This window comes from Equus asinus, chromosome 5 (genome assembly GCF_041296235.1).
Source record: "Equus asinus isolate D_3611 breed Donkey chromosome 5, EquAss-T2T_v2, whole genome shotgun sequence".
NCBI lineage: Eukaryota > Metazoa > Chordata > Mammalia > Perissodactyla > Equidae > Equus > Equus asinus.
Window position 1 is genome coordinate 20,726,130 of NC_091794.1, and position 21,066 is coordinate 20,747,195.

Here is a 21,066-nt window from a genome sequence, read left to right on the forward strand (position 1 = left end):
ACTGTAGGTCTGTAATTACTCTTGAATCAGTAAGTGATGACATCAAGAAATGTGCTACTAAAACAGTGTACTGAGAACCTTCTTCAAGTGGAGAGCTATTAAAAATGTGAGAAGTGACGTCAGCATCACGGCAGAGTGAGATTTCCTGGCAATCTCTCCCCTCCACCACCTTATCTTCCTCATTCTTGAAGATTAAGACTTCTCCAGGCACAGTTAGTTGTTTCCTCCTTGTATTCCCATAGTACCTCATATAGACCTCCTTTAAGTTCCCACGATATTGTATAATTTGTTTACACTGGGGCTTCTCAAAGTATGGTCCATGAACCACATTCATCAGAATAACTTGTGCTGCTTATTGAACACGAAATTCCTACTGACTTTCCTCACCAGATATAGGGAACAAAATCAGGAGTCAAGGAACCTGTATTTTAACAACCCACCAGGTAATTTTTATATACATAAAGATAGCAAGCCACTAATTTATCTGACTCTTGACTAGACTGTAATGGCCTCAACAGCGGCAAAGTTTCTAGTTTTCTTTGAATCCTCCCCACAATCTGTTTGCTGAATTAATCTTTAATAAATTACTGAAGCTTCAAAAAATAATCAGATCTTCAGGACAAATCCCTACATAAATAAAAGTTTCTTTTTTGACTTTTGCACACATGGAAATAACGCATGATCCCTTCCAATTCTTTATATCACAGCTGTTCAAAATTCTTCTTTAATCTCAAATCTTTAAAACTAATTAAATATAGTAAGAAAACATACTTGTCGAAACATGAAGCCCTGCAATGTGATTTTCTTCCAAGTAACTAGGAAGGAGAGAATGAGCAAAACGCAGGGGATAATGGTGTATTTCTATAACCTCCAAAAGAGCAGTGCCAGATCTCAGAAAGGGAAAAAAATTATCTGGGTTCAATAGCACATGGAAGGCATAAGAGCCTTTTAGGTCCCCCCTTTCTACCATTTCTTAGTTTACCCAACATACTACATGGCACATATAACATACATGCAATATGTACTATTTACATAGTTTCTTATAAATGCAGAGAAGCAGGTGAATTAATTAATATCATAATGAACTGCTTAAACGTCAAACTGTGGAGAAGGTTCAAGCATTCTCAGCCATAGCAGAGCAAATAGTTGCATATCACTCCCCGATACACACCTCATGCTGATGTACCTCATGTATGAAAGCCTAGGGAAGGCATTGAAGCCATTGGAATTACTCACTGCCTCTATTCTGAAAAGTTTAGGGTTAGAAATAAAAAAGGCTGCCTCTGCCCAATGTCACCAGCACAGCAGAGCTTGGATGTATTCATCATTTTTGCCTTCTTCCAGAGCCCAAGCTCTTAACCACTCTGCTCTGTGTGACAGATACTATACCAGGTCCTGGTGATAATCAAGACAAACAAGACCTCTGTCTTTATGAGGCTGCCCAACCAAGAACAACAAATATAAAACTTAAAATTAAGCAAATAATTATTTTTACAATTGTGATGAGTGCTACAAGAAAAGAGTACGCTGCTAGGGAGAGCAAATAACAGGAGACCCTAAGCTAGGAAAAGTTCCTGAGGAAGTGATATTTTAGCTGAGATCTAGAGGATAAGCAAGAATTAGCCAAGTAAGGAGTAGAAAAATATTTCTAACACTATTATTCCTAAGTGAGAGGTACAGGATATAAAACTGTATACAGATAATGTCCCAAATATCCAGACAATACAAAGATAATGTCCCAAAGAGAGATATATTCTCTATATGTATATAAAGATTAGAAAAAAAATATGAATGTAGTTCAATAATGGGGTTGTGAGTAATTTAAAACATTTTTCTGCTTTATATTTTAGTATTTTCCAATAAAATCTACCACTTTTCTATTTAGAAAAACAATTTTTTAAAAACAGTGTTGCCTCAGGTTGGTGAAAGAATAGTTGAATAACTTTAGGTCTTGTGGAGCAAGTAGAGAAGTGGAATTGGCCTGGAGGGGAATAAACAGAGTCCATCTAGCTGGAGCGGTATTCCTCCTAGAACAGCATTTAGTTCTCTGAATTAACTGCCTCTCCTTAAAAATGATGGGTCTTTCTCAGAGTAGGGATCCTTTCTGTGATATAATCAAAAAAAGGGCAACAAACATATTTTGATGAAAGGAAGGAAAGCTGACTTATGATGGGTCTTACCAATCTAATTTAGATAATTTAGGAAGAGAACCACTATACAGCTCTTATGTTTAATTTTTGAATAAGTAATACACTCACGCTGCTCAAAATACAAAATGTGTAACAGTGTTTGCAGCGAGGTTTCCCTGTCTCCCTGCCACCAACTAGGCAGCCCATTATTAGTTTCTATGTCCTAGAAAAAAATGTATTCAAATATCAGCAAATATATGTTGTTCCTTCCACCTGCCTTATTTTAAACACAGTGCTGTACTTTCCTTTTTTCACTTAATATCTTACATGAAGACATTTTCATTATTTTAATGGCTGCATACTATTCCATTATGTAGCTATACAATAATTATTTAAACATTCCCTTTCTGATGGACATTAAAATACAGATTTAAGTCTTTGACTAGAAATCTATTTAAATTTATCTTAAGTATTTTGTTCTCAGTAAGAATTACAGGTTTCTTTAGAAAACAGCTAATATAGTCTCCAACGAAGGTTATGCAAAAGCTGTTCTTCTGTTGTTAAGCCATCAGTAAAAGACACAGAGTACTTCGAGTTATAGCCCTTGTGGCTCCAAGGTAGAAACCCCAGTTATGAAGGGTTTACACACTAACTGGATATACTAATTTGACATACCCAAGTACCATTTCTAAGTACTGAAGAGATGAAACAAAATCATTCCTTGCCTGTCTTGACAGATGTAAACATAAAACTCCACTGAGTTCCTCTTAAGAAAGAATGTAGCTTCTCATTACAGCCAAAAGTAAGCATCTATTTTCATAACTTAAATAAAGAACCTGGGAGAAAAGGTTACAGCCTTTCCCACTGTGCAGAACAGACAATCCTACTATTACTGTTTTTCAGTTAACTTCAAATGGCTTTCAGATTATGACTTAATATCTGCAATTACTCTGTGCTCAGAAATAAGGTTCCTGAAAACTAGAGCTTAAAGATACAAAGACTTTCCACATATGCTTTTTTTTTTTTTTAAGATTTTATTTTTTCCTTTTTGTCCCCAAAGCCCCGCAGTACATAGTTGTATCTTCTTCGTTGTGGGTCCTTCTAGTTGTGGCATGTGGGATGCTGCCTCAGTGTGGTTTGATGAGCAGTGCCATGTCCGCGCCCAGGATGTGAACCAACGAAACACTGGGCCACCTGCAGCGGAGCGCGCCAACTTAACCACTCGGCCATGGGGCCAGCCCCTCCACATATGTTTTAAAGGAAAAAAGCTGCTTCTCAGTTATTTGTGATTATAGTAACTACTCACTTAATATATCTCACTGAATTATAAACTCTAAGATTAAAATTATTAACCACTTTAGCTAAGTTAACATTTTTTCGTTTTTGTTTTTGTAATCATTTGTATGGCACAGATAACAAAGTCTTAAAACATTTAACTTCCCTCACTGGGGTTTACAAATATATAAAAAATGATACCAATGGCCAATTCTATCAACAACTTTTAATTTTAAAAGGATCCTATTAATGTCCCAATTCTTTCTTCCTCTGCCCACTAAACTTAGATTCTGATCTTCAAGATTAGTCCTATGCAAATTTGGATTTTTAAAATTCCAAGTCATTTTAAAATTCCAAGTTTTAATAAACTCAAACAAATCCATTGCTAGCAACTCCACAAATGGTATATAAATAATTTCAAGTGAATGTTACTTGAAACAATGTTTTAGATGCAATTGTTTATTTATATATAACTCTTCCTATCAATGGTTACCTAAAATTCATCATATTTTTACTGTAACTATTAAAATTAGAAAGATTGCACTGAAGAACCTGGAAGCTAGAAATAAGTTCCTACTGGACAAATGAGATTTCTAACAGTTCTCTTGAGTTATATCACACTTAAATTTTAAATATATTGTAGGAAAATCTTTATTAAAAAAAAAACTAGCACAGGGGCCAGTCTGGTGGCGTAGTGGTTAAGTTCACACGCTCTGCTTCAGGAATCCAGGGTTCACCAGTTCAGATCCCAGGTGCGGACCTACACACAGCTGCTTATCAAGCCATGCTGTGGCAGGCTTCCCACATATAAAATAGAGGAAGATGGGCACAGATGTGAGCTCAGGGCCAATCTTCCTTAGCAAAAAGAGGAGGACTCGTGGCAGATGTTAGCTCAGGGCTAATGTTCCTCAAAAACCAACAAACCAAAACCTAGCACAATTCATATGGGAGTAAAGAAATTAATTTATAATTGTATCCAAATTATATTTGGACAATTCACATTTCAACCTGAACCCATTCTAATAACTAACTTTTGCTATATGTGATAGAATACAGTGAATGAGCTGTTACCTCTGAGATGAGGGCCCATACAAGCCTCCTTGCAAGCATCACTGTGATGAATGCTGCCAGGTGGTAATCAATGAGATGAAAATTCTATAAGAGAAACAAATAACTGCATCAGAAAGAAACATGTGTATCAAACTGGAACTACTACATGAAGAGGTTTGCTCCCTCACAAGATCTTCCTTACGTCACTTCACACAGACCATGGGAATTTGAGAGATCTTGAAGAGAATATCCACCTTCTACTTCTCCTTTCATGGCAATTGCTTTAACTTTTCAAACACTATTTTAAACTATCTGGAATGCATTCCTCTCCTTTTTCTGAAAGTTAATTGTATTAAAAGGAAACGATTACAGCTTTGGGTTAACAAGTGATAACCTGCAGAATTATGGCAAGAATAATTTCTCTAAAATGCCATATTTATCATGAGTGTCACATTTCATGGATCAGTTGGAATTCCCAGTCTTCAGGAGTTACTGTCGTTGGTCTTTCTTTCTGTAAGCTTATGTTAATCTAATTGGCTATCTACTAACATAAACGCTCTACTCGCTGATACATCAGTTACATTCATTTGGTCTTTCTCCTTAGCATGATTTACAAATATGTCTTATATTTGATCTCTTCTTCCTACACAATGATAGCATTACCTAGATGCTGTGTATAGTTTCTTCTAAGTCTGTATATAAAACTGTGGTAATAAACAAAATGAAAAGTCATTAGCAACAAAAAAAATTAGGAACTATCTTCATTTTGATGGTTAAAAGGTCTGTAGGTTTCCACAGTCCTCCTTCCAGAATGAAAAGTTGAATTTCTCAATTAATTTATTCAATAAATATGTACTGGGCATCCACTGGGCCAAGTACTCTTCCTGATACAGTGCTGAAGAAGTACAGACAAGGTTCTTGCTCTCCTGGATTTTACTTTTTACTGCGGTGTGAGAGGGAAAGGGGATGGCAGAGATTACTAGTTGCTCCTCTGCCATCGTAGTAGAATTTAACTGGGCACTGACTCCTAGCTAACTAAAGGTTCATTTCCCAGCCTCCCTTGCAGAAACTACCTGTAGCCAAGGATGTGAGGGGAAGTGATATGAACCACTTCCAAGCCATGCCTTTAAAGGAAGGAGCTGTCTCATTCTCCTTTCTTCCTCTCTGCTGGCCAGATGTGATGACAGGAGTTGGAGCAGCTACCTTGGACCATGGTTTAGAAGCAGCATGTTGGGGGTGGCAGAGCAAGAGGTACAAAGAGTTGTCACACTGGCCTTATATCATCTACTTAATTTTTATTTAATAGGGAAATAAGCTTCTATTCTATTTTAGATAACCTGTTACGGGAGCTAAACCTATATCTTTAATAAGTTTGTTTAAGGGAGAAGGACAATGACAATAAACAAGCTAACAAGCAAAAGCATTTCAAATAGTTATAAGCACTGGTAAGGAATAAAACAGTGATAAATAACAACTGGGAAGGGAGGTGCAGAGCCAATTGAAATTGGTGGTTAGAGAGGATATCTCTGAAAAGGTGGCATTAGGGCTGACAGCTGAGTGGTAAAAAACACCAGCCATGACAAGATCTGTGAGCAGAGAGCCCCAGGCAGGGGAAAAGTAATCACAAAGGTCCTAAGACAGGAAAATATATGCCTGGTGTGTCTCAAAATCAGCAAGAAGGCTAGAATGAGGTAATAAGTGACAAAAGATTGAATTTATACATTTTTCCCCTAATGGGAAGTCACAGGAGTGTTTTAGGCAAAGGATGCCATGATTCTATTTGTATTTTAAAGTGACACACAGAATGCTATGTGAATATATTGTAGTGGGGCAAGATCAGTTAAGAAACTATTGCTTTTAATTCCAGTGAGAAATGATGATGGATTGAACAGGGCCAGTAGCAATGGAGACAGAGTGGCCAGACTCAGGATACATTTTTAAGGTAGAGCAGCCAGAATGTCAAGAGAATGATTTACCGCTCTCCAGATCATTTTCTTTTCTCTCTCCCTCGCTAAGTGTCTGGATTCTAACAATATTTACTCCCTCTTAGTTTTGAGACTCCTCCTTACTCACCTTGCTCCTCCAAAATAATGCAAGCAAATTCACTAGAGCCCCTAGCTAATGTCTAGGGATCTTATTTATGCATCGCCAGTCCAGCTAAGACATTTTGTATATCAAAAAATTTAAGTGCCCAATATGTCTTATCAGTGAGCAAATTTCATTATATCTAAATCACTGAAAACTGGTAATCTGCTTATGATTAACTCTCTATAAACCAGAATATTTGATTCATCAGAGCTCTCCACTCCCAACTATTCTGAAAAATTTACTATATTACTTCTAGTTTTTATGTTTCTTAGGGTTAAGACTTATTCAGCTAATTGCTTGATAGCTAGAACGCTATCTTATATATTTAGGTGTCCACATTTTCTTCTTGATAATTAAGATCTTGAAATGGAAAAAGAAAAACCTAATATATAAATCTGACAAATTTCTGAGTCAGGCATGCATAATAGAAGAAAACTTAAAAGAGACAGACCACTAGTGGAGATGTAAGTTCCTTCTAGATCTAGAGCATCCAAGTCAAACTGGGAAGGAACTAGGTCTCTGGCAGCCCATTCATCTTTGAACAGCTCACTGATTCAGGCCCCTTTCAGAGTCATGGGTTAAAATCTCATTTGCTATTCCACAAGTTACTCTTAGCTCCACAATTACACTTTAAGCTTTGTGTGAGCAAGGATCACACGTGGCAGAAGTGAACCAATCCACATGAATATCCTCATTTAAGTGTGCCTTCCTCTACTGCAGAAACTAGAAAGCTAAAAACTACATTTCCAGACTTTCTTGCAACTGAAGTTCTGGATTTGATTTAATTTCTGCCAACTACAGCCACCACATAAAATCTGAAGTCAGAACTGAGTGAAGTGGAAAGAGGGGCAGTGTAAAAGGCACCCACTTTTGGTGGTATGAGTCAGAGCAAAGGAAGCCTAATTCTGGAGTCACCAGCTGTAGCAGTAGCTTCCTGATTACAACAGGAGCACTGGGTCCCTTTGTTTCAAGGCATTTGTAGGGGATTTGTAATAGAACTCCTCATCTGAAATAGTTGAATGAGAGAACTCTGTGATTAGCCTGAAAATTCAACAAGTAAGAGGTTTCCATGGAATGCCAAAGTGGAAACTGTATAATGAACTACCCAACAAGTACTTACAGAGAAAATATAGAATATATACAGGAAGTAAAGCATAGCAGATAGGTCTAGATTTGCGTGCTCACTTTGTCACCATGTGATTTTAAGCTAGTTTCATAATTTCTAGGTCTCATATTTCTCATTTACAAAATGAGAGTCATAAACTAGTGCTTACGTGTTTAAAAAGAGTAAATGAGATAATATTTGCAAAGAACATAGTAAATATTTTAAGGTGTTTGCCAATGTCACTGTGAAGATAGTGAAGTATTTACTTATAGAGCTACAAAGCTGGAAGAAGCCTTAAAGATCATCTAGTGCAACCTCTTCATTTTACAACACTACAGGCAAAGGATGGATGAAGTATAGTTCTTACATTCAGTAAACTCATAATCCAGGTAGGAAAAAAAAGACTATTAAAAAAAAAAAAAAAGGATACAATTTGGCAATAAGTCACTACAATTCCTAAATAAAGAAACTGAAATTCTCTTCACCTGATATTAAGTAGGTAGATGATCAATATGGAAAGAAAATTCTTAATAGTTAATTTCAGAACAACCAAGTGATACAAATATTTAAAACAAAAATGTTTATTCCCAGGGCCGGCCCAGTGGTGCAGCGGTTAAGTTCACACATTCCACTTCAGCGGCCCAGGGTTCACTGGTTCAGATCCCGGGTGCAGACCAACGCACTACTTGTCAAGCAGTGTTGTGGCAGGCATCCCACATATAAAGTAGAGGAAGATGGGCACGGATATGCCCATACTATCTTGAAGATTTTGGTCCACATTTCCTTTCTGTGTTCACCAGGCCAGGGAGGTTTTCTAATCATTTATAAGTCCCAGACACACACATAAACTACCTAGGACAATAGTCTTCTTTTTGCCAGTGCATATCTCCATTACCCACCCAAATCTGCCACTGACAACCACTTAGCTGTCAAGTCACCTGACTAGCCTCACTTGTTATTTTATACACCCATTTATGGAGAACCTTATCTGCATCAACTGTATCACAGCTTTCCTAAATAACTGGGAAGAGAGTAGAAGAAACCTACAATACATTTTGATGTACTTCAGCAGGGACAGTTAGTTCTTGTCTCTATTTTATTTTTGTAACAGAATCCAATTTTACTCAGGCTAACAATGAACCCAGTGAGAGGACTATATTTTATAGCCTCTGTTGCAGTTAGGAGTTGACATGTGTGAAAATGATGTGAGCCTGGGCCATAAGAAACTCTCCTTTATACTTCTCTATGCTCTTTCCCCTTTCTGATTGACAGGGATGGACCACAGCTACCTTGCAGGCCACATGTTAGAAGATGCCAGAGTCTCCATCAGCCTAGGTTTCCTGATTGACCATGTGGAAGGGTGCTACTCCTGCCAACCAGGATAACTGCCTCACACTGTTAAGTGTTTGAAGCATTATATAATTTCAGGTTTATTTGTTATAGAAGCTACCATTATCCTAAGATAGCCATTAAAAGGGTAGAATTCCTAGAATTTAATCATATTGGCACCTTAAACTTCCAACAAATTTAACATGGTGCAGAGAAAGCTAAATATCAAAACCTTTCCATGATATTATTATAATAAATTATTTAAATGTTTTCTGCCTTTTCATTTATATTTTTACTTCCTCTGATCGTGGACCAAAGGCAGATATTTATATTTTAACAATCTTATGATATCATATTTCTGAAAGTAATCTGTGATTTAACAGAAAAACATTTTATTAGAAGAAAAATTATTAAGAAAAATAATTTCCATATAGGCTTTCCAATGAGCTTCTTGGCTAAGTAACATGAAGAACTTAAAGGCCTGTTAAGACTTACCAGTGAAGTACAAGAAGCAGGATGATTGTAAGGATACCACCACACTGTTTTATAGATGTTGATGTACTGAATGAACAGAGCAACCAGCAGATAGATGAAAAAGAGAAATTCAAAGAGCAGGCTCCCATCCACAGGCAAATCAGGAATTTGGCAATGACGAACAGGACCTGGGGTGATCAAGGCTGTGATAGGTGGGACCGGAAGGCCAATAGCACTACCATTCCTGAAAGAGAAAACCATGGTTAACTCAAATGGTGCTACCCTTCAGTGTCACAGCACCTAAAGGGCTCCTGCTTCCTTCTCCACCTGCCCCTTAACTGTTGGCCTTTCTCAAGACTCTATCCTAGGATCTTCTGCTCTTCTCCCTCCATACATTCTTTCTCAATGATCTAATACGTGGCATGGCTTCCATTATCTCCTACATGCTGAAAACTAAAATTTCTCTCTGTAGAGCTCATTACTAAGTTTTAGACCCATGTTATCAAGCTGTCTACTGGACATCTCTGTGTTCCTCATAACGTCCTATGATCCTAACCCAAGTTCATGGCCCAACCAGTTAGCGTCCAAATCAGAAACCTGGGAGTCATATTAGAACTTACCTTCTGCCTCCCCATAGCCAATCACCCTCTAAATCTTATATACTCCACTTTATAAAACTTTTTCCACCACAACTAGAAGGATCTACAACTAAAACTATATACAACTATGTGCTGGGGGGATTTGGGGAGGAAAAAAAAGCAGAAAAAAAAAAACCTTTTTCTAAACTGCACCCTCCTCTCTAAACCCACTGCCTTAGTTGAAGCAGTTACCATTTTTCACCTAAACTATTGCAGTAACCCTCCTAAATTCAACTCCACTTTCAACAAATCCTCCAACTTGCCTTCAGAGATCTTTCTAAAGTGAAGCTCTGATAGTGTTACTCTCTTGCCCAAAACCCTTTAATGGCTCTCCAATGCCAACAGGATAAAATCCAAAAATTTTCAGTTTGTCCTATGAGGTCCTCTACTTAACAGACTAGCCTCATCTCTTATCCTTCCTCTACAGGCACCATAGACAATACTCATGCTATTTTCTATCTGTGAACACACATGCTATTCTTTTGTACACCCTATTCCTTTCACTGGCAATACCCTCTAAACCCACCCTTCTTAACCCCTCCCACAACACATTTACTGACAAAATCCTTCAAGGTTTTAAAATGATCAAATATCTCCTCTATGAAGCTTACTCTGACTCAATCAGAAGAGATTCATCTCTCCTCTGTGCCACCATTATACCTAAATTATGCCTTTATTATTGCACTTTCCATACTGTTATATAACTTTTTGTATATATCTACATCTTGTCTATCAGACCATAATCTTGAGGAGAGAGACTGTACTTTTCCTAGTTCACTACAGATAAATACCTTTAGGTTGAGGATACAATAGACCAATATAGTCATGAAAAAGAAAGGTCTCTTAAAATACAAATTAAAATACAGAGATTTTAATCCTTATCTTCCTGTTGTTCTTGCTTCCAAGCTCTTTTAAGCTATCTGGGCTATCTAAAATGATAAGATAGGAGTAGGAAAAAAAATCCCATTGTTTATATGTCTGGGAAAACAGAGATCTAAAGGTTTACTATCGTTTACAGAACAAGGAAGAGGCTTGGTTTGGACATTTCCAAAGAAGATCCTAAAGAAGGAATGATAGTAACATTACCATTCCACTCTAAAATTTCCTAATATAGAATTCTGGCAGTAGTATGTGACATTTACAGTACTTTAAGTGACTCATGGGAATATGAACTCTGCTCATTCTGCACAGCAAGAATACCATGGCAGAAACTCAGAAGAGCTAGAAGGGAAGAATGGGGGTGGGGGGAGGTTTGAAAAATTATAAAAGTTTCTTCTTCTCATTCCCCGAGTATACTCCAAGCTATGTATATAGCAGCCAAACTATTCCCTAACTCCAGTTAATCAGAAGATATGGAAATAAAAAATTCTGATAAGAAGTTACAAGCTAGGAACTCCCTAATCTAAACCAAACTAAAAAAAATTATTATTATTTTTTTTTTGGTGAGGAAGATTGGTCCCAAGCTAACACCTGTTGCCAATCCTCCTCTTTTTGCTTGAGGAAGACTGTCACTAAGCTGACATCTGTGGAAATCTTCCTCTATTTTCTATGTGGGATGCCGCCATAGCATGGCTTGATGAGCAATGCATAGGTCCACACCCAGGATGCAAATCTGCAAATCCCAGGACGCCAAAGTGGAGCGTGCGAACTTAACCACTACACCACTGGGCTGGCACCTAAACATTCTTATTCCTCTTCAGTCAAAAATGCATGAGGAGGCAAAGCATGCTAAACTATTTGTTATGATTTAAAGATTAAAAAAGGTTGTTATAAAATTTTTCCCAAGTAAAGTAGACTAATGTGCTTCTGCTGTTAACAAAGTCAATAATTTGCTGGGCTTCAAGGAAGATATCAAAACAAAGTACAAAAGATCTACACCTATGATATTCTATACAGCCTTGGCTATTAGACTTCAAGCCAGAAGACAAAAAGACAAAGGTCAAATAAAATGATCCAGAGCATTAGTGGAAAAGAGGAAAGTATTCCTATAAGTTAAAAGCTTGAGAGGCGAGGGGCTGGCCCTGTGGCCGAGTGGTTAAGTTCGCGCGCTCCGCTGCAGGCGGCCCAGTGTTTCGTTGGTTCGAATCCTGGGCGCGGACATGGCACTGCTCATCAAACCACGCTGAGGCAGCGTCCCATATGCCACAACTAGAAGGACCCACGACGAAGAATATACAACTATGTACCGGGGGGCTTTGGGGAGAAAAATAAAATCTTAAAAAAAAAAAACAAAAGCTTGAGAGGCGATATGATGAAAGTTCCTAAAACCAAAAAAAAAAAAAAAAAAAACAGAGCGAAAATAGACATGGTCAATACAGCTCAGAAAATCAGTTACAGAGGTATTATTCAGGAAAAATAAAAGTATTATTCCTCTAACCGGATATAAAAATAAATTCAAGAAAAGCAGAGTGACACAAATGTTTGAGACACTATGTGAGATAATTCTAGTCCCAGATTTTCCACTAACCAGCTGTGGTGTTTGAGAAAGTAACTAAATCCCTGAGCCTCTTTTCTTCATGTACAACACAAGGGTTGGAATAGATTCTCTTTAAAGAACTCTTGATAATGTTAATACTGAATATTCTCTTTCAAATTGTGCTGCAGGTCCCCAAGACCACACCCAAGCTTGATGAATGGCTATTAGGACTCACAGGGCTCAGCATATAGTCGTGTTCACGGCTAAGATTTATTACAGCAAAAGGATACAAAGGAAATCAGCAGAGAGAAAAAGCATATGGGGCAAAGTCCAGAGGAAACCAGGTGCAAACTTCTAAGAGTCCTTTAACTCCTTCACCAACTACTTGTGACAACACGTGTGAAGTGTCGTCTACCAGGAAGGCTCATTAGAGACTCAGGGTCCAAGGTTTTTACTGGGAGCTAGCCATGCAGGCACTCTGCCTAGCAGTATCAAAAGTCCAGACTCCCCAAAGGAAAAGAGGTGTTCCGAATAGCTATCCTCAGCAAGGCCTGCTTGCAAGGCTGGCATCTGGGAACTTGATGGTAAACAGTTCCCACACTGATATAAAAGTTTCCCTAAATAATAAAAGCGGCTTACTGTGGCTAGACTGTTCGTGCAAACACTGTGGTTTATGCTGAACATCTGCTTTGTCCTTGCATTTAAAGTCTGTGTGCAGGAAAGAGTTAACATAGCAGGCCTGAGACTGGCTTTTGTGGAGGCAGCAAGCAGCAGAATTTAGCTAAGCAAGTGGACAAAGCAAAAAAGATTCAAAGGAATAAAGAAGAATCAGAAGGGATAGAGAAAGCAGAGATCACTTGGATGTACTCAGGTGATACTACAACAAAGTATATTCAAGAACAAAGCAAGGAAAACATCACTCTTAGTCCTCTCAAATAAGATTCTCCCTGAATTAAAAGCTCTCCAGGAAACTCAGAAATTCACAGTATATTGTCCTTCTTTAGAAGGCAATCATCTAAGCACACTGTCCCAAGAACAAATTCCTGCTCCAACAGGTGGAAAGCAGGACAGGGAACTACGGATTTCAATCTCAACTGTGTTACCAAATTAGCTCTTTGACATTCTCAAGTTTAACTTCACCAATCAGGACACAAACACTCACAAAGCAGGGGCAAATATTCTCCTCTCCAGCTGACCTATGTCTTGCAGAATCAAATATATCATTCAAAAATATATCACACTTAAGCAATTATCTATTTCACTCTTTGCTATTCTACAGACACTGAAGAAGTGAGTAGTCCTCATCTGGACACTGTTTTTGTACATACGCTTCCTAAAACTATATTTTAGGCCATCTACCACTGGTTTTATCCACATTTTTTATACCCCTTCCCCAGGTCTTGTATAACAACCTGTTCTAGGCTGCTTCTTTCTCATCAAGAAACAAATAAAGAACTGTCTTCTTCCAAAATAACCTCTCTAGGTAAAAATGTCACAAAATAATCAGGCAATAATAACTTTAGTGACTTTCAAACCATAAACAATTATAATCTTTCAGTTTATTCTAATCTGTTGAAAAATACATTCTTTTCCCCACCACCCCAATTAACTGCTAAAGAAATATATGTTAAAGGATGAGAGTGGGTGGAGAATGGTAGATCACGGCAAGCAAGATTGGAACCTTGAGAGGCAGGACAGAAGAGCTACTAGGAAGGCAAAGAAAAGAACACATGATCATAGCTAAGAGCAGAGGTATTTTCCAAATGTTCCTGGTTCTTCTCAGTATTTTACTTGCAGATTTCAAGAGCAAGCAGAACCATCCAGGAAAGTGGTTTTCAGATCTTTTTGATCATCAGCACACTTTATTTTCCCTCTCCCAGAAGATATTTTACATGGTATCCCAGTATTTAAAACACATAAGAGAAGGAGTTAGTCTGATTAAGAAAAGACTGGGAAACCTGAGGCCTGAACTAGTAGGCCTGCCTGACTCTTTCTTCCTTCTAAGTGCTCCTACAGCAGCCCGAGACAGTGAGGAGGGATTCCACGGGACATATCTAGGGGAATCCTCAAAGTCGAAGTAGAAGAAAACGACATTTTTCCTCTCCTGGCCACAGTCACCGAACCCCTACTTCACGTGTGTTGTCACGAGTAGTTGCTGAAGGAGTTACGAGCATCCATATTGTAATTTGTTGATAGTCAGTATATATATTAGTAAAATTAAGGCATGTACTTAAAATAGGAAACATCCTTCACCTCAATATCTATGTAGTACTTTTCTTCGAAAGCATTTTCACATATTTTCATTTTTTAAATTTTTCTTTATTTTTAAAAATATAAAATGATACGTTATTTGTAGTAATTTTGGAAAATTAAGAGTAAAGTTTTAAAATCTTACTGCAATTTACTACTTATTTTCAGCATCCTGCTTTGAAGCACAGTATCACTGTTTTTGTTTTTTGGGGTTTTTTTTTTCGAGGAAGATTAGCCCTAGCTAACATCCGCTGCCAATCCTCCTCTTTGCTGAGGAGGATTGGCCCTGTGCTAACATCTTTGCCCATCTTCCTCTATTTTATATGTGGGCCTCCTGCTACAGTGTGGCTTGATAATCGGTGTGTAGGTCCATGCCTGGGATCCAAACTGGCGAACCCCAGGCCACTGAAGCAGAGTGTACAAACTTAACCGCTACGCCACTGGGCCAGCCCTAGTATCACTGTTTTTTGGTTTTTGGGTTTTTTTTAAGGAAGATTGGCCCTGAGCTAACATCTGTTGTCACTATTCCCCCCTTCTTTTTCTCCCAAAGCCCCCCAGTACATAGTTGTATATCCTAGTTGTAGATCATTCTAGTTCTTCTATGTGGGTGCCTCCAAAGCATGGCTTGATGAGCAGGGCATAGGTCTGCAACCAGGGTCCAAACTGGCAAATCCTGGGCCGCCGAAGCAGAGCGTGCGAACCTAACCACTCAGCCATGGGCCAGTCCCAGGATCACTGGTTTTAAAGTGAAGAAATCCAAAGAACAGTAGAGTAAAAAATAATACTCCAGAATAAGCTACAAGTACTCTATATACTACATAAACATAAAATTTGGAATAAAAATTTGTATGAGAATCAGAGACTGGAAAAAACCCTTCAAACAAATTTGAGGGAGAGCTCCACTGAAATGACAAAATCAGAACTGATTTTGAAGACCGAGAACCTGGGTTGGAAAGTCAGAAAGAAAGCAGGCAGGCCAGGAAGAGAGAAGTGCATAAATAACATCTGGAGGGCCTGACAACACAGGAGTAGTACTGACTGACTGCTAGCTTTGTAAATTAGAACCAAAGCAAGAGAAAACTCTATTCAGGGAGGAAGCAGAAATTAGCTGACAAAATTATCTTGACCAAACACTTGATCAGGTAAAACCCATCTCTTTCTATTGCTACATGATCAAATCTCCTGATAAAGTGAGTGATCCTAAACACGATTAGAGATAATTCATCCTTTTAAAAATTAGAAATACATTTCTATTAAAAAGATCAAATTCTTTATTTTCATACAACATGACACAAATCTTAAGATATTTAGGCTACAGTTGACAGTTTATAATTTCAAACAATTTTTTTTTTTTTCCTTTTTCTCCCCAAAGCCCCCCAGTACATAGTTGTATATTCTTCATTGTGGGTCCTTCTAGTTGTGGCATGTGGGATGCTGCCTCAGCATGATTTGATGAGCAGTGCCATGTCCGCGCCCAGGATTCGAACCAACGAAACACTGGGCCGCTTGCAGCAGAGTGCGTGAACTTAACCACTCGGCCACGGGGCCAGCCCCTCAAACAATTTTTTGAACAAAGTAATTTTTAAGACTCTTGATGGAATGCCCTATAATTTTAGAATCTCACATTAACTGTCAGTCTTAATTTGTCCTCTCAAAAAAAAAAGAACGCTAGTAAGTATTTAAGCCATCACATTTGCCTTGTACTTTAATTCACTTCTCCCTTCTTTTAAATAGTTAAAAAGGTGAAGACTAGAGGGGGCCGGCCCCGTGGCCGAGTGGTTAAGTTCTCGTGCTCCAGCTTCAGCGGCCCAGGGTTTTGCTCGTTCAGATCCTGGGCGTGGACATGGCACCTCTCATCAGGCCATGCTGAGGTGGCATCCCACATGCCACAACTAGAAGGACCCACCACTAAAAATATACAACTATGTACCAGGGGGCTTTGGGGAGAAAGAGGAAAAATAAAATCTTTAAAAACAAATTTTTTTTAATTAAAAAAAAAAAAGGTGACGACTAGAATTTGGATTATCAGCCATCAGTAAGAATTAGACTGCGCTTACTTTGTGGGCCCCATCACAATTTTCTACCTCCAAAGCATTCTGAAATACTGAGCTTTCACTCTTCAAAAGGCAGGATTTCCACTTCAGTGTTAAGAAATAACCTTTGTAAGCAAATATCTGAATAGTATGATGACTTTTAGTCTTATTGATGATAGGATATTACAAATTATGCATAGTTTTATTTCCTCTTTACCTGTTTCTCAGGCCTGTGCCATTGCCACAGCCCCCACCAACCAAAGTCTGTAAAGAAGGTAAAGCTGAACGGCTTAGCTGTTGCCGACTAGGGCCCCTCCTTCCACCGGGCATGTCCGGGAACCAGTCTGCTTCCAGTGCCACCTGTAGTTGCAACCCAGGTTAATGGTTGTCAACCTGTTTCAACTCTGAACAAAAAGAGAAAACATTTAAACATCAGTTAACTATTTTTAAAGTAGGCAATGTAATAAAACAACCAGAAAAACTGAGTGAGCAGGTCTGGTAAAACCAGATTTTCAAACAAATGCTCCCAGTGTCTATTATCTACTTTAAAGAAAGCACTTCTCAAACTCTAATGGGTCAGAAGCCTAAGTTCTGATCTAAGCTCTCTTCGGCGTTAGGGAAGTCACAATTCATGTCTTTTGCCAGTTGACTTGTATCATATGAAATATATTACAACTAGATAGAAGTTTACAAGAGACATCTAACATATATATTTTCCAATTCAAATGTAATAGTTCACCATAAGCCATTAAAATACAGGAGAATCAGCACTGTTCAAAACGTTAGGTTTTGTTATCAATGGATCTGGGTTCTGACATCAGCTGTGTCACATATTATCTGATTTTAACTGAGGCATTTAACGTCTGAGTTTGTTTCTGTATCAGAAAAAAAAAAAAGTTTTCCCTGTCCTACAGAGGCTGTTATCAGGACTAACAAAGAGAGATGAAAGTACACCAGTACGCCTTTCAGTTCTTTAAAACTGTTCAAGTGGTACCTCCATACGTTAGAGTAAAAATATTGGAAGGAGCTCAAGCGGATGCCCAGTCCAGAAAAACTGATGTAAAATCATTTAGAAAATACTGAAACCGCAGGATTAAAAGATAAATAACAAATAAAGACCCTCACTGAAAAGAAACTGCGTTTTCATCAATCGATGGCAAAATCACGGCTCCGCTAATATGGATACCAAAATCTGTTTCCCAAACAGTACAACTTAAAAGTTGAAGAATGACACCCTGGAAAAACCCCAGTTTTCAAAACATTACTGCAGACTGATCCGACGTTCCCTATTCTTCACAGCTTTTGGCTGTAGACTAACAAACTCCAGGTGAGACAGGCATTCAAACCGTTGGATGGAGGGGAAGAGAAGAAAAGCAAAGGGAAAGAAAAGTGTGGAGCAAAAAACTGGGATGGAAGAGGTGAGAAGACGGGGTTGGGGAAGGTGGATGGCAAGAAACCACAAACTTCAATGGACTGGCCCCTAATAGGGGAGGACTAAGCGGTCCCAGCCGCGGAACCCGGAGGGACGAAGCAGACCTGGGACAGTTGGACAGCGCAGCAGCTCGGTAATACTCACGCATGGAGGAGGCCCGGCCGGTGGGGCGGGATCCCTAGGAGGTGGTGGCGGCTTTACAGGCTGGACCGCAAGCAAGAGAACTCCCTCCCCGCGCTGAGGAGCTCCAAACCAGCTGCTTGTCCGCAGGCCGTCCCCACCTGAAGAGTTGAGAAAAGGTATCCAGACTTCGGGCTGCCAGACTCAGACCCAGACCCCGACGGAGACCCAGACTCCGAGTCAGTGCCAGAGTCAGAGCCCGACCCCGTCAGCACTCATTCTCAGCCTCCATTACCGTGGAGCTGAGGAGACGTGGCAGCGCACGGCGATGACGTCAGCTCCGCGACGGCCGGACGTCCCAGCCGCGAGCCGGCCCCCGGAACCACAAATGCAGCCCGGGGAGCGAGTGCCCCACCCACTCCTACTTGCACCTGCGCAGTGGGACCCGCTTTCTCCGCGGGGCTCCTGGTCCCGCCTAGCTGGGCTGCGCGGGCCAACCTCTGTTTTTCCTCTCCCGGCTTCAGTCACCGAGCCTCTACAATGTGCGGGCACGACGCTAGGGGACTTTCTTGTTATCTCATGGACTCCAAGTAACAATCATGTATAAGTGGTAGCCCTCACTTTACAGATGGGGAGGTTAGAAGACATCACTTAAGGTCACGTCACAGCTTTGTAAAGGAGCCCAAGTCACGAAATCGTGCTTGAGCATCCAACGGTGCGCTTATTGTATGCTAAGTAAAGGACTAGATAAATGGTGGAGTTACAGGAGTTAATACTACAAAGAGCTCATAGTCTAGTGGAAGAAACGACACTAGGAAAACACAGTAATTACAATTTATTACAATAAATGCAACATTAAAAATACGCCTAAGGTCCAGAGATAGCACGTAAGACAGTGTAATAAATCCTGTGGAATGGTGGTGGTGTCAACACAAAGAAAAGCCTCACAGACAGCTTGAGGTTTAAAGCCGAGACTCCTAGAATGAATAGCTGTTCTGGAGGAACGGCTTTCTAGTAAAGGGAGTGGGAGAGAAAAGGGGAAGGAGGTTGGCAATATCATGATGAATTCAGACACTGCCGATAGTTTGATATTAGAAAAAAAGGTAAAAATGTCAAAAGGAGAGCTTGTGTGAGATCTCCACTCCAGAGATTTTAAGCATCTTGAAAGAAAGTCCTTCTATTGAGTGTATGATTGGTTAACCTTTGAGAGTATTTTGTGTGTGTGCCAGTCTCTAGACTAGCAGCTTTTACATATTTCATTTAAATCTCATAACCCATAATATTCCCAAATATTCTTATTGTTCTAATGTATCACAAAACTTTCATTCATGAATCCATAAACTCCAACATGGATCATTACATATCTTCATTGTATTCACCTCTAGGTGTAAGGAATTTTGTACATTTATTGTCCCATTTGCTCTGTTAACTGTTTCCTCAGTTGCTACATTAAAACTCATTTGTCAGTTTTCTGTTGGCTCACCAGCATCCCTCCTTCATTCATCAATTATTTATTTAGTGCCTACTGTGTACCAGGCACTGTGTTAGTGAACAAGACAGATATGTCCCTGCCCTCCTGGAGCTTATATTTCAATGAGGGAAATATTTATTTAGTAAATAAAATAATTACAGATTTTAATTACTATGAAGGAGACAAATGAGCTAAGGTAGAAAATAAGTGGGTGCTATTTTGAGGGGATATGTGTGTGAGAGAATGACATTTTAGCAGAAACCTGAATGTTGGGAAGGAATCTGAGATGCAGAGATGGGAGAGAAAAGCAGTCCAGATAGAAAACAAACTTTATGCAGAGATTCTAAGGTGGGTTAGAGCTTGACGTGTTTGAGAAACTTAAGCATGGTGAGCAAAGCGGAGTGTGGCACGAAATGAATTGGAAGAGAGGAGCAGCAGCTTGAACTTATATAGAGGGTCTTGTAAACATAGCATTTGCATTTTAAATTAGTGGCTGGCATAGGACCTAGAAATCTGTGGTTTTCATAAACTCTAGGAGGATTCTGGCACTTACTCACATATACGAACCGCTGGAATAAAACACCTCACCTAGTAAGGAAAAGAAACGATTATTATTTGGATTCATTTGTCACATATTCCTGCCAGGTATAGGGTCTGCTTATATCCCAGCCTGTCCCTACTCTTCTACACAGATAAACATTACAAAATTGCAGAAAATACTGATTTATTTTCATTTCAAAGAAATGTGTTGACAATGCAATTTCCATTTTCTTCTGATTGCAGAAAACTGAAATTATGGAAATTTAACAACTTTTTTATTAGAGTTTTTATAGTTATTCTCCACTATATTCATTTTAGACTAACTTTGAAAGCAAAGCTTATTGTGGTGTCATCGATGTAGTACACTGCCTTAGCTATGTGCTTTTGAGAACCATTCATTTTGAGATACTCCCCACTTTCCCGGAAGCAGAAGAAACTTTAACTCAAGTTTTCATTTGGATTCCTGAAGAAGTCTTGTATGATATAGGATTGGGATCCATTTTCTCCTCTTGCCTATTCACCCAAAGTGAGCGATATGGCCCATTCCTAACTTATCAACATTATTTTATCTTCCACCATTCCTCAACACGCATCCTAAACCCTCCACTCCCACCAACCTAGATTCCACCTCCACCTTCTGCAAATTACGGCTTTCCCTTTTTTAGGGTCTCCAGCAAAATATTCCTTAAATACAACATTTCCTTTTGTTCAGCTTG

The 21,066-nt window shown here is 39.1% G+C and overlaps 1 protein-coding gene across 1 annotated transcript in view; it reads right to left on the minus strand.

Annotated features, from left to right (window-relative positions):
- The window catches only part of TMEM39A (transmembrane protein 39A), a 30,747-nt gene extending 12,061 nt beyond the window's left edge, over positions 1 to 18,686 (minus strand). Inside the window, exons 1-4 of the mRNA XM_014829042.3 lie at positions 18,364 to 18,686; positions 17,005 to 17,191; positions 9,472 to 9,694; positions 4,476 to 4,559 (exon numbers count right to left, since the gene is read on the minus strand). Coding sequence (XP_014684528.1) covers positions 4,476 to 4,559; positions 9,472 to 9,694; positions 17,005 to 17,117 — 420 coding nt within the window. The 5' untranslated portion in view covers positions 17,118 to 17,191; positions 18,364 to 18,686. The remainder of the gene's footprint in view (positions 1 to 4,475; positions 4,560 to 9,471; positions 9,695 to 17,004; positions 17,192 to 18,363) is intronic.
- Positions 18,687 to 21,066: the final 2,380 nt, after the last annotated feature.